Source organism: Sebastes umbrosus, chromosome 4 (assembly GCF_015220745.1).
Source record: "Sebastes umbrosus isolate fSebUmb1 chromosome 4, fSebUmb1.pri, whole genome shotgun sequence".
NCBI lineage: Eukaryota > Metazoa > Chordata > Actinopteri > Perciformes > Sebastidae > Sebastes > Sebastes umbrosus.
Genome location: NC_051272.1, coordinates 23,654,511 through 23,668,177, shown reverse-complemented (window position 1 = coordinate 23,668,177; position 13,667 = coordinate 23,654,511). Strand labels below are relative to the sequence as shown.

At 43.1% G+C, this 13,667-nt stretch overlaps 1 protein-coding gene and 1 long non-coding RNA gene across 4 annotated transcripts in view; one reads left to right on the top strand and one right to left on the bottom strand.

Annotated features, from left to right (window-relative positions):
• LOC119486577 overlaps nucleotides 1-13,667 on the top strand; it is a 341,860-nt gene that overhangs the window by 66,776 nt on the left and 261,417 nt on the right. The window lies entirely within an intron of this gene.
• Nucleotides 1-13,667, bottom strand: part of trim44 (tripartite motif containing 44) — a 67,271-nt gene that overhangs the window by 5,906 nt on the left and 47,698 nt on the right. For 2 of the 3 annotated variants that reach the window (XM_037766759.1, XM_037766758.1), the window contains one exon: nucleotides 7,956-9,381. In XM_037766759.1, coding sequence (XP_037622687.1) covers nucleotides 9,297-9,381 — 85 coding nt within the window. In that variant the 3' untranslated portion in view covers nucleotides 7,956-9,296. Of the gene's footprint in view, nucleotides 1-7,955; nucleotides 9,382-13,667 lie in introns of those variants that run through there. The other variant, XR_005206556.1, reaches the window with a different exon arrangement.

The window sequence follows — 13,667 nt, the reverse complement described above, 5'->3', positions numbered from 1 at the left end:
GGAGTGTGGTGGATTTTCCTCCTGACTGACTGAACAAGTACATGTACATTTCAATGTGCTGTTTTACACCAGATGGTGGTAAAATTGTATGGAGCTAAAACAATGATAGTGAGTTTTGGCATCGTAAAATAAAATTTGGCATTGAGAAAGAAAACATTGGTACTGAAAAAAGTTCCACTGAAAAATAAAACCCAGGCATTAAAGATATTTAATTTAATTTTGATTAGGGCTGTCAATCGATTAAAATATTTAATCATGATTAATCATCATTATCTGTAGTTAATCACGATTAATCGCAAATTAATTGTACATTTTTTTTCTGTTCAAAATGTTACTTAAAAGGGAGATTTGTCAAGTATTTAATACTCTTATCAACATGGGAGTGGACAAATATAATTTACTATTGGAAATTAATTAACAACACAAAACAATGACAACATTTTTTGTAAGTTTGGAGCGTTATTTAGCCTACTTTACAAGTGACAAGCTAGTAAGACATGGTTGGTACCAATGGAGTCTTTAGGTTTTCTAGTTTCGTATGATGCAAGTATCGTCACTCCAGCTTCAAAACTGAGCCCGCTACAACCTCCGGAACATTGATTGCGTTAATACGTTTAAGAAATAGTGGCATTAAAACAAATTTGCATTAATGCGTTATCGTGTTAACTTTGACAGCCCTAATTTTGACATTTTTTACATTCTGTTGTGTTTTTCAATTTTCAATGAGTTTTTCCTTCATGTCACTCTTTTGTGTCAGGTGTTTTTTTTTTTTACGATGACAGTTTCTTTTTCAATCTTTTTTTTCCAGTTTCAACTTTCTGTCACCGTTTTGGTGTGGAGTGGAGGAGGTGAGCCAAACTGTCAGCGTAAAAGACAACTGACACTGACAAAATAGTGACATGAAGAAAAAATCAGAAGTCATTGAAACACACATCAGAATGCAAAAAAAATATCAGAATAAAATATGTTTTTATGCCTGTTTTTTTATTTTTCCGTTGAACTTTTTTCAGAGCCAATGTTTCCTTTTTCAATGCCAAATTTCATTTCCGATGCCAGAACTGCCAGCTCCTTAAGATTGTGAAATAGAACAGATTGTTTCTTTGTGACCTGAGAATGGTTAAGATCCTCCAACACAATGGCTTCCTACATCACTTTCCAAAAACTATGTGTATGACATCCTTTAAACCCACTTCTACGACTGCCAATAAAAACTCTACTCTTGGCAGCAGCAACTCATGCAACCTTGAAGTTTAAAACTCAAGCGACACCTGTTCTGTTATACTTCATTAGTCACTGTGAGGAAATGTATCCTCTGTATTTGACCCATTTAGCAACAGTTGGCAGCTCTGTCACAGCCCCGAGCAACCAAGTCAAGGTCTAAGGCCGGTACGTTGGTCAAGGGTAATATTAGAGTGCATTCCCAATACATTGCATGTATGTATTTTGGGGTAGGAGGAAAAGTCCATAAAGAAAGGCCTCCAAGCTGGGGTTTAATGCAAAGAACGTATGTTGCTAAGAAGTGAAAGTCAATTGCTCATTCCATTGCAACGTCGAGAGAGCTACGCTTCCACCATTTCGGACTGAAAGTGACTACCAGACACCGGTAGAACGTCCGCCTACAAAGTGCCGTGCAAAAGTGAAACTAAATTATTTCTATTCTACTGTCATGATTTTAATGTCTCTACCGAAATGGCCTGAGTGAGCGATGAACATAAATGGAAGTCAGAAAAATCCAGTACACATATTTTGAGAGCAATCTCAATCTTTTTCATGTCAAGGACCTCCAAAATACTGTAGATGTACATTAGACGACAGACCATGGGTGTATAAGAGGTTGTGTCCTGTGCTTTTGCCCTGTGTGTTAGCAAATAGCCTACAACTACTAAATTCTGTTTATGTCGTGCTACTAGCACTACTAGCTAATAGCCGGTTGTTTGGGAACAGAGACGTTAATACATCCACCGCGGTACAACCTTACAGCATACAGCCCATGGGTGTATTATAAGATGATAAAAGTGATGAATTACAGCCAATATATACATTATTACAGCTGCATACAGCTAGCAGGAAACTGGCAGAACCGGATATGTCTGTGGGTCTGATGCACGTTCATTATGCCGAGGAAAATAAGTCTGGATTCGGCTATTAGTTACTTTTACAACTTTTAGGACATAATGATTTTAAGTGTTCATACTGGGAAGTTGATTTACCGCAAAGAAGTTATTCTCTAATTAGCAGACGTCTCTTTATCATTCATGGCAATGGACTCATTGGCGTTTTCAGTCCAAAATGGCAAAAGTGCTACTGCAGCGCCATCTAGCAGCTATTGTCAAAAAAAACTGGAGTTTCGCCCATTGCTTCTTTACTCTTTGTTTAAAGCTAGGACTTACTTGCCACCACTGAGCCACCTTGCCTTAATCTGATTAAAGGTGCAGTGTGTATTTGGCGGCATCTAGCGGTGAGGTTGTAGATTGCAAGCAACTGAAACTCCTCCCGTGTGCCAAGCGTGTAGGAGAACTACGGTGGTCGAGGCAAAAATGTGAAAACGTGAACGGCCCCATCTCGAACCAGTGTTTACTTTGTCCGTTTCGGGCTACTGTAGAAACATGACGGCCGACACTGTAAAGAGGACCCGCTCCGTATATAGATATAAACGGCTCATTATAAAGTAACAAAAACACAATGACTCTTATTTTCAGGTGATTATACACTAAAGAAAACACACTTGTTAATATTATATTCCATTTCTGCCAATAAATCCCCATAAATGCTGCATACTGTTCCTTTAAATTCCTGTGCCTTCATTGGTCGTTTTTAGGTTCGCCTCGCTTCTCTACACCTTACGAGAGAGTGCCAAAAAACCCTGACTCGACAGCATCTCCTGGAACAAAAATATCATCTCCTGCTTCAGTAATTTTCACCAAGGTGTGCCAAGCCTTCCTTTTAATAAACCAAACTGCATAATTTTGAGTGTTTTATATGTAAATGGTCGACTGATTTCGCTGGTATCCCTCCAAATGCTGCCTTTGATTTATTTAGGATAATTTCCCTGGTAGAATCTCCAGTCTTTTTTTCCAGAACAGCTTGATGAATGGGGGCCGCTGACACTAAGCTACTAACTGAGGGAAAGCTATTTGTACAACAGCAGGCGTTTAAGTCTTCCACTCTCGTGCATGTGAGTCTACAAATTATGCAAAGTGATGGCATTTGAGCTCCCCGTATTAGAGTGAAGAGAAACAAATACAACTGGATGGATAACACGGATAACCCTGCTGTAATCTGAATGTCATCATGATATTTTCAAAACTGTTTTCCAACTACTGGTAAAAAAAGAAATATACAGTATTTATACTGTATCTGCAGTATAATCTGGCAAACCCAATGAAGACAGCAGTACAAGTGTCCCTGATAAAACTGCTAATGCTATCCATCTCATCAAACATGGAGGCGTGTATCTAATCTCGTAGCCTTGGGGCAGACCTAGAGGCCAGACGGCTGCACCCTTCCTCACCTCGGACCAGGCCGGAGCAATTACTACCGCTGCTTCACACACAGACCTGTGTCACCGACACAATTAACAAGCTCCAGAGGAGCCTGGGCAACCAGAAAAGGTACAGACTGTGTACACAGCATGAATGATGAGAGGCATGAGCAACGATGGGGAGGAGATGGAGGGGGAAAACATGAGTGGATCAAGTCAGGACGACAGGTTTTTGTGAGCAGCTGTAGTGTAGGCGGATGCCAAACTCTCCCATCTTGAAGATTTTAAAACAACATTTTAGACGTCATACACATGCAGACATATTCGTGTCAACCAATAAATGGAATATTCCGTTTTCATATTACTATATGGACATGTATTGTTTCCTCTTCCATGTACCTTTGGGCAGAGATTTTGGAGATGCTATATTTTGCCTCCCACTCCTCTACATTCATCCGTGTTGTGAGGATGATTCATCACAGCTGTGACAGAGAGAGTATAATGTGTTACAGCTCCCAGAAGGAGCAGCCGTAGGTGTTATCTTAGGCGGGATGTTCATTTTATTCAGAGGCACGCTCCATTATCAGCTGGAGGAAACGGAGCATCGCCGGCTCCTTTCCACCGCATCCACCATGCCATCATGATCCCCATCTTTATCACCTCGCACGTGACCGGTTTTATGTCTCCCCGTTGCAAGCTTAACTCTAAACTCATCCTCATTCTAAAAACCCCGGTATGAGCCTGCTCATCTGCTGCTCTTTTCATTGCAGCATCCCCTCAGTCTCCTTTTCCCTTCCCACTCTACAATTCCTTTACTTGTCCAAGTAGGATGCTCAGACAGGAACAGATTGCACAGAGGTTAGAGACAGAAGCCCTAAGGTGTCTTTGCTGACTCGGGAATGCAAGAGTGATGGGAGCTGTCTAGAGGAGAGATGGATTCCCCGGCCATCTCGTCTCCACCCAGTCATTGTTCATGAGCCGGGGCTGCCAGACAGCTGTCTGTACCTGCCAACGTCTGACAGATGCCCGCCGTCAGTCAGGCTGGAATGGTCCACAATCTGCTTCAAACTTCTCGCTGGCTGGATCTCATGTGAGCCAAAAATCGACGACTGGGAAGAGATTGATTCATCCCCTGTTGGCGTTTCTCAGAGGTGCTTAAGCCCTTTGCTGAGCATCATTAAATGAAATGGAGACAAGCTGGAGGTGAGAGTTGGGAGTGAAAATACAATCAACTAGAATTATCTCCTCGCGGTTGTACGCCTCCGCCAACCAGTCAAGTTGCAGTTTATATCCATGTCTGTTCAAAATGTCATCACTTCTTCATTATATCCTGTTAGATATTTCTGTGAAATCGTCATAATTAGAAAGTGAATTCTTGAGTTATAGCCAAAAACGGGTTTTGTAAGGTCACAGTGACTTTTGACCACCAAATTCTAATCAGTTTATCCTCAAGTCCAAGTGGATGTTTGTTCCCTCCAGGCGTTCCTGAGATATCACTTTCACGGGAGTGGGACGGATGTGAGGTCACAGTGACCTTACCCTCTGAACACCAAATGAACTGATAAGTTCATCCTTAATTGGACCTTTGTGCCAAATTTGAAGAAATTTCCTCCAGGCCTTCCTGAGATATCACGTTAACGAGAATGGACTGGACGTACGTACGTATGTATGTATGTACGGACAACCCGAAAACATGCCTCCGGCCACAGCTATCGCCGTTACGGAGGCATAAAAAACATAGAGAGCAATCGAGCAATGTCACTTTTTGGGTTATGTGCATAATTTTCTTAGTCAATATGTTCATTATCACTGCTCTCCACCTCCCACTTTATATCCAAAATGCATATAAACACATTGGAAACCCACATAAGGGCTGATAATGTTAAACTCAAAGATCTTTCACAACAGCGTGAGTGATGTCATGTATTGTAATAGTCATCTCTTGGTTTCAGTGGGTGGTTGAACCAAAAGCAAACAGCGGAAAAATGTAAAAATCCAGACTGGCATCCCTTGACTGATGCCTATTTCCTTTGTTTTCATGTGTTTGTGTGTGTGTGTGTGTAAAGAGGCCGAGGGGAAAGATGAATAAGAAAGTGCATTTACTGTGAGACAAGCAATACATTCTCTTGAATGGTACAAGAGGTGCGGGTCTCTGCAAATAAACTGTCATTTTTCACACGCTAATGCACATCCTCACAAATACTTAAACATGCAGCGCGCGCACACACACACACACACACACATACATCTCAGAGCAATGTGTGCTCTGTTATTAGAGGCATTTCATATTTCTCTTCCAGCTCCTGCATGCTAATAAACAGAAGTCATGGTGGGTTTGGTGGGTGGTGGAGCTGCTCCATTACTGCGAAGCCAAAGACACCAACTGTCTTCTAAATGATGGCAGAGAGGAATAGGCTCTATTAAAAGGCGACAAAAATCAAAGCCGCATCACCACTAGCAAGCGCGTCACGTAGCTAATTCAATCTCACGACCCATGGAGCAATTAATTCATGTCGATACAAGTGCACAAATAGTCTCTTTTTCGCTCATCAGGAAGGCGCAGGTCTTGCGGCTGCGCTCGTGTTTATTTTGCGCGTCTTTGTGCCTCAGTGTGAACATGCTCAGTGAAGTGAACATGGAAGAGCAGGTGTAATTGGGTGTGGAAAAAAAGGGAGCCTCGTGGTCTCCCTAGCTAAATTAGATCAGACAATCCTCTCCTCTCCATTTCCTCCCCAGACAACAGGCACAATGTGCCCCCTCAGGTTTGTTATTATTTCTTTGATCAGGTTGGACTCCATGACCGAGGCGACACACAGATGACGGGATAATGATTATTCTCCAGAACCAGCCTCTTTGATAGCACGTATCTGGCTAGCAGCGAACTGAAATCAATTTAGTCGCAGAAACACTAAAACACACAAGAAGAAAAAGAATCTCTAAAAGGGTTCGAGTGCTCTGGTGCTTGGTCAGTCCGCAGTGGCTTAGTGAACGTTGCGGATCAATGACTCACGCGGTAAATCATTAAGCCCCATTATTTCTGTAAAGGGAAACTCACAAGAGAATGCAAACCCAGATGTGTTACCACCACCCAGACAGCAATGACCACCGGCTAAATGAGTTTCTCTGAGTCAATATCTCAATGCGGAAGAGATCAGACATGCTGAGAAAGCACTCTTGGCTAGATGAAGCTGGTAGAAAGCAGGTGTGAAGCGAACTGTGTGCGATGGCACTGAGGCAAAGAGAAGTAAAGTGGGGAAAGAAAAATGAACAGCGGAGAGACAAAGGCTTTCTGATTGAGGCTGCGAGTTGATGAAAGTGGGTTCTGGCTCGTCTGGATCTGTAGGAATGAAACCAGTCTGCATTTAAATGCATCTGTGGAGAGAAGCAGAGACCCTAAAGAAGTCTCCCCCCCTCCTCCTTTGTTTCCAAACCTACTATTCCCAGTCTGATGTGGATGGGTTGCTGCTTTGCATTTTGATGAAGGAAGACTCCCCTTCCTGAATCCCCTCTTTACAGCACTTCATCTCTCCTTCTGTCTCCATAAATCATGGAAGTTTTTTATATTACTCTCTTGGATGACTGATGGTTTTCAGGTGTTTGTGGTGTTGTGCAAAGAGACACAAAAACTGCAGGAATTGTTCCTTAAAACTGCAGTAGGTAGAACTGGAGCAAATATGATTTTTATAAAACGGTCACTTTATCCTGACTGTAGTGCATGAGACAGGTAATCTGAAAAAAAACATGTTCCTCCGGTGTCCTCCGGTGCTCCTAATGGCATCTGCAAGATTTCACAGACCGGAGGGAAACAACCAATCAGAGCCGAGCTGGAGCCTGCCGTCTCTGAGCAGCTGTCAATCACTTGCAAACTCTGATCAAACTGTCAAACTAGGCAGCACTGATTTAATACGAATCAATATTCTGTTACTGTAATTCTTATTTCTCACCTCAGATGTTTTCAGGAACATCTTGTAGTGTACTGTTTAGCTGTAAAAAGAAAGTTTGTGACCCGGCTGCCATGTTGAGCACAGTTGAGGAAATATCAAGCACCGCCCACCAGCCGGAGCAAACTTTCTCATTTTACAGCTAAACAGTACACTTCAAGATGTTTCTGAAAACATTTAAACGAGAAATAGGCATTACAGTAACAGAATATTGATTCATATTTTATCAGCGCTGCCTAGTTTGACCGTTTGATTGGAGTTTGCGTGTGATTGACAGCTGCCTCCGTTAAATGAACAGCCAATAGGAACGCTCTCTCTCTGAAATGACCTGTGATTGGCCAAAGTCTCTCGTCACAGGCTAGATTTTGTAAAGCCTTAAAACAGAGCCATGAGGAGGTGCAGAAGTCTAGTTTTCTCTCAGAACACTTGAATTACAATATGCTGAAAAGTTATTATGGGATTTTTTCCCAACGATGCCAAAAACATTCTGCCTACTGCAGGTTTAAGTGAAAATATGAATATCATCTTCAATATCCAATCTAAAAAACTGGTTGTTTATTTATAGATTTACTGTAAGACAAAAATAGACAAATAAAAACAAGAGGAAACATCAGAGAGTCAGACTTATGTCTGTTGTTACACTAGAATAAAGACAGAGTTATTTCAATAGGCTGTTGACACACCGACATCTCCCTTGGGTGGGTATACGACTCTCAGTTCATCTTAGTGCAGCGCTACAGCACAGTGGAGTCATGTCATTGTTAAACATTTCCCACATATTACGGGTGACACCGCTTTCAATTTTTAAATGTACAGTAAGGCAACAGAATCAATCACATTAAAAACAAACTGCTGACACAGACGGACCTGCGGCGGTACATCGTGAATGAAGGCCATGGCTGAGCGGGTCAAGGTAGAAAGTGCGCACACTCGCCTGGATCGCAATCCGTCATATGCTGCAGATTGGCCAGGAGTAATGAGCCTTTACATTTCGGTGCGTAGAGAGCTGATACTGCCGGAGTGCTGTTTTGCACAGTCAAATTACAGTTCGATTTTCATCTAACAAAGACTCAGCAACATTCGCCGATCGATCGGTGTCAAAATGTCCCCCGCTTCGGATAATAGATCTGACAAGCACACAAGGAAGTACGCGCAAAATCTACAAGCATAAAGAATCAGCGGGTAGGGCAGAGGTTGTACAGTAGGGAAAGGAGGGGTGAAGGCAACATGATGATAGACAACATTATAGAAAAGCTAGAGACACTTTCTTTTTTTACAATCAAAATAAGACACCCAGAACACCTTTATAATATATTCTCTGGATGACGTAAGGCATTGTGGCATCTGACAAAAAGTTGTCCAGAATGTTTGTCGAAACGAAACAGAATGATACTGTGCATAAATGAAGTGTGAAGCGCACCGGCGTCACACGATACCCACGTTTCTGACATCTGTCGGGGCTTAACAGATGCTCCGCTCGGCTGCTTACTCAGACTCCTCTCCGAGTCGGCCAGGCTCGCCAGTAAGCCAAGGATCTGACTGGCTGTGGAAATTGAGCCTGATGGTAATTGATTGCATATAACTTGTGTGCTTCAATTAAAGAAAGTTAGTAGCTAGCGAGGAATTAAAAAAAAAAAGAAAGAAGAAGTTTGAGAGCAGAAAAGACGTGGCCATCCATATTTGTCGCAGCAGCGCTCTTCAAGGTCAGCTCACTGCCAGCAGGCACCGGGAGGAGGAGGAGGAAGAGGAGGAGGGGAGATGGCTGACAGAGAGAGAGAGAGAGAGGGCCAGTCTGACAGCTCAACAGGGCTGACGGCTGGCTGAAGCAGACATTGAAGGACAGGTGGATGTAGTAGGAGTCTGGTGTGCTGGTATCAGGGGGCGTGGTCCATGGATGGTCCAGAATCATTGTCGTCGAGGTCTCGTGGGTTCATGGGGTCTGCCCTTGGCTCTGGTAGCCTGGGGAAAAAAACAGAGCAAAAACAGAACACAGACAAATTATATGACTGTAAGTTCCTCCAACTCTTCTCCTTCTCGTTCACAAACACACACCCTCCCGCCACGCGCACATATTACGGAAACATATTAAACCTTTGTGAAATGCAATCAGCTTCAATCAAGCTACGCCTTAAGTAGAAATCATCCATTCTGTCGGTTTTATATTAGCAGCTCTGCGGTGACAGAGACAAAGTGATAGCTAAATCGCAGGGACCTGTAGCAATCCGAGCCTGGCTGATGGATTCAATTTCACTGGAGACAGTCTACACTAATCATATGCTCTAATTGGACAATGTCGTAAGGGTGACAGAGTACTGCTCCTCCCTGAGATGCAGCTGTAACTTCTCTCATTCCACCCTCCATCCTTCACATTATGAGTTTTTTTCACCCCCATACGTCTACGGGCACAGCCATTTTCAAAAGACTGATGTGTCAGCATGTTTTTCTAAACACACACTTACTGTACGGGGGGGGGGGGGGGGGGGGGGGGGGGATGCTGTTTAATTCAATGAGATTCAATTCACTTTAGAGCTATGCCATCTAATTTCCCCACTCAAATGTTTCTTTTAAAACAATCACTTCCTGTGACCTTGGACAGCTAATTTGCATTTATATTTGTGGATTTTACTGTCATCTATCAAAGCAAGAATCAAAGTGTATTCCACTCAAATCTCTGTTGTCATCCTGATGTACGGCTTCATAGGGCACAAAATAGAGTAGAAATTAAAGTGAACGGCTGGCAGCTTGACTGACGGTGCACTCTTTTTTGATTTAGAACTGATACAATCGACAAGTTCAAGGTCAGAACCATAGACTGTATAAAGATGGACGACATGACAGCTCCCCAAAATTGATGCCAAAACACCCAATCGCTCGCCTGTGTCTGACTGCAGTATAGATCATAAATCCCGCCCCCTCCATGTTAGCGGATGGGACATGGGCCAAACTACAAAGTCAAAGTACACGTCAAATATGTGGTTAAATATAATGGTTTATGTCATTTTAGGTAGTTCTTATCACGCTGATGTATGTTCAAGTATTCATTAATAGCTTTGGTTTTAATTAGTTATTTGATGCTATAAAAAGGGGGTGAGACGTCATGATTGACAGCTGTGATTGACAGATGCTCTTCTTGAAGTAATTGCAGAGGCCGAGGCTCTGGAATTGTACGAGAGAGGAGATGTAAATTTAACTTTCCATAACGTCACAAGTCGGTGTAATAGAACATGTGTCAATTCGATCATAAATATATTTGTAGAGATATTATGCTTAGTTGTGTCTTTCTAGCCAAACAGCTACCGTGGTACTAACGTAGCAGCTAGGTGGCTCACACAACCTGCGGCTATGGGCGGGTGTGTGAGCGGGACCTCGATACCCCGGCTTCAGCCCCCCGATCACTACCACGGAGACTCTGGCTCCAAATGACATCAAAATCTGGATATGGCAGCATCCATATCCAGGATATTTTGGCTTCACTTTTGTACAGTGGGAGGAAGTGGAGACGCGTCGTCCATCTATACATACAGTCTATTGCCAGAACTGATATTGTTACAAAATGAAGCTGTATTTGTACATTCACTGTCAGTTGAGCAGCTACATCTGTATGGAACCACAGTGCGGATGCTTTGCTCTCTCTAGTTATTACATTTGGAGGGAGAGTGGTTCATGACAACCAATAAAGCAACAGGTAATTTGTAGAGCAAGCAATTATTATCTCTCACACAAATGGTTACAGAACACAATAAGCGAAACGAATGAATCATTCCCCAGAACAAGCACAGCGAGCATTGACAAAAAAAAACATTCAAACACAAAGAAGTTAATGTAGCAGCAGCAAGAAGATGAGACGGCTAGTCATGGCGCAAAACAGTCAGTTGTACGATATAACTCAATGTGATTGTGTGTGAAACGTTTTCCAGTTTTAGTTTAATGTACAGCGTCCCAAATTGGTGATTGTTTTTTTTTGTGATTTTTCTCTTTAACACATCGTGTTGTCTTGGATATGTATAAAAAATACTATATATAATCCTTTATACAAGGAAGCTACTAATTAATACATGCTATATAAACTTATTGACTTATTCTGTTGTCTCTATCTCATATCACTCTGTCAAGGACACATATCCATCCATCTCTGCTTCTCCCCCTCACTTGCTTCAACACTGTACTGTTCTGCCTCCGTTTCCTGCCCGTGCTGCTGTATTGCAGCACAACCTTTGTGAAAAAAAAAATCTACACGTCAGTTAATAGGCTGCGATATCTTTGTGAGCGCTGCTCCCTGAGTATTCCTGTCTGACATACTTCCGTTGGCAAAAACAAAGAGCTGCTTCCTTTTCCCCTCTTGCACCTCCTCGAGCAGCACAGCATCACAACACAAACACACAACAGGGCATCTCATCAAAGGGCAGCTTCAACTCAAATGCCTCGTGGTGAAGTTATAGACGACACTTTTAGAGTTTAACAAAGCAGTAACAATTTGCATATACAGACACATACACATACAAACACACCTTGGCAACACGTGCCAATTTACTGACTGCCAAAAAGAAGTGATGATGTTGGACAGAGTGTATAAGGTACTCATACAGGATTAGCTGCTGCCGTGTAGTTATACCACCTCTACACATCCGAGACATTACTCTGTTTCCATTCAAATTCTTGGCAAAGTTACCACTTGTACTTTCTGTACCACGCCAGTTTGACTCAGTATTCAACTTGTCTGCAGCATCACACAGGCTGTTCATTCTTTATAGTCAGCACAACACACGAGAGTCTGCATTGAGCTAAGCCCAGCGCCCTCACGCAGCTCGCTCATGTCTGACATGGTGTTTGGGGGTAAAACGTTGGCAGACTTATTTGTGTAATGCAATTTCATCTTGCATCTCTAGTCAACCAAAACAGTCACCCCCTTGCTCTTCGTAAAAAAAAGAAAAAAGAAAAAAGTAATTACAAATATATTTATATGTCACAAAGCGGGGGCCTGCACTATGGAGGCAAATTAACTATTTATATTCAAACGGTCCTTGCTAAGCCTTAGGACACATAGATGTAATAACTTATTTATTCCACCCGCAGGAAAAAGGCCATTAGAGAGAGAGAGAGAGAGAGAAAGAGAGAGAGGAGAGAGAGAGGGTGGTGGTGGTCGAGAGGAAAGACAGAGTGGAGCTTCAACATGCAACAAAATGTCAGTGGGTGGGTGATAAATTCCCTACAAGTTAGAGCCCTTGCTTTGTCCTCTTTTCCTGTCTGTTCATCTTCCCTGGCCTAAGTAAAAGATCACTTTGCCCTGTGTGTGTGTGTGCGTGTGCCCTGGCGATTGGGTTCTTTCCGCCCATGACTTATTCATACGCTTTAATGCAGTCGATGTATTATTGATCAGGGCCGATCATTGCCTCCTCCTCCCCTAGGTGTGACCATGTCCTGCGGACAAGAGCGGGCTGAGGGCTGGGGAGGCCCGCTACGGAGCTCACCGTCCGGGGTTTCAGTGGAACATAGTGATGGATGGACAACAGCCTTGGTGTGTGTGGAAATTTGGAACACTGTGTGTGTGTGTCAGAGAGATAAGATGTTAGGACTGATAGACTAGAGCCAAGCTCATCTTACTAATGTCCCCTCTTTGATTGAAACAGAAAACTGTTTCTCCAATAGCCCTAAGAATGAACCCATCACTCATGGGGGGAAAACCTCTGGCTCCCTACGAGGAAAACAGAGCAAGGGAGCGTGCAGGGTGTTGCGTAAGCCTCTTTGACTTTTGTCTCTCTCATTCTATTCCTATTTTGGCCTCGACCCTGTGCAGCTCTCTCTGAGAGATGGAGGAGGGAGGGGCGTCTCGCCCTGATTAAGTTCGAATTCCCTGCTTCTTGGCAGAGAAGCTGCAGGACTCCAAAGTCATCATCCGGAAACACTCCCATCGCGCCGTGGCAGCCTCGCCAGCTTGATCCAGCCTCATTGCCGTATGAATAATCATACTGCAGTAGCTTGGGACATGCTGAATGGGTTTTGAGGTGTGTGTGTGTGTACAAAAGATGGAGAGAGGAGGGAGAAGGGAGGAGCTGAAGAGCAAACTGGGGGTTGCTGATAGGAGAGCGAGGTTCTTCTTGATTAAGCAAAGAGGTTGAGCGAGAATAAGGCTGTGTACACAGCGCTGGTGGCAAACCATCCTCAAGTTGGAAAGTAACTATTACAATTTGCATTTCCAAACAGAGGTGATGCCATCTGAGCGTACTCCATCACAGGAAACAGCAGGG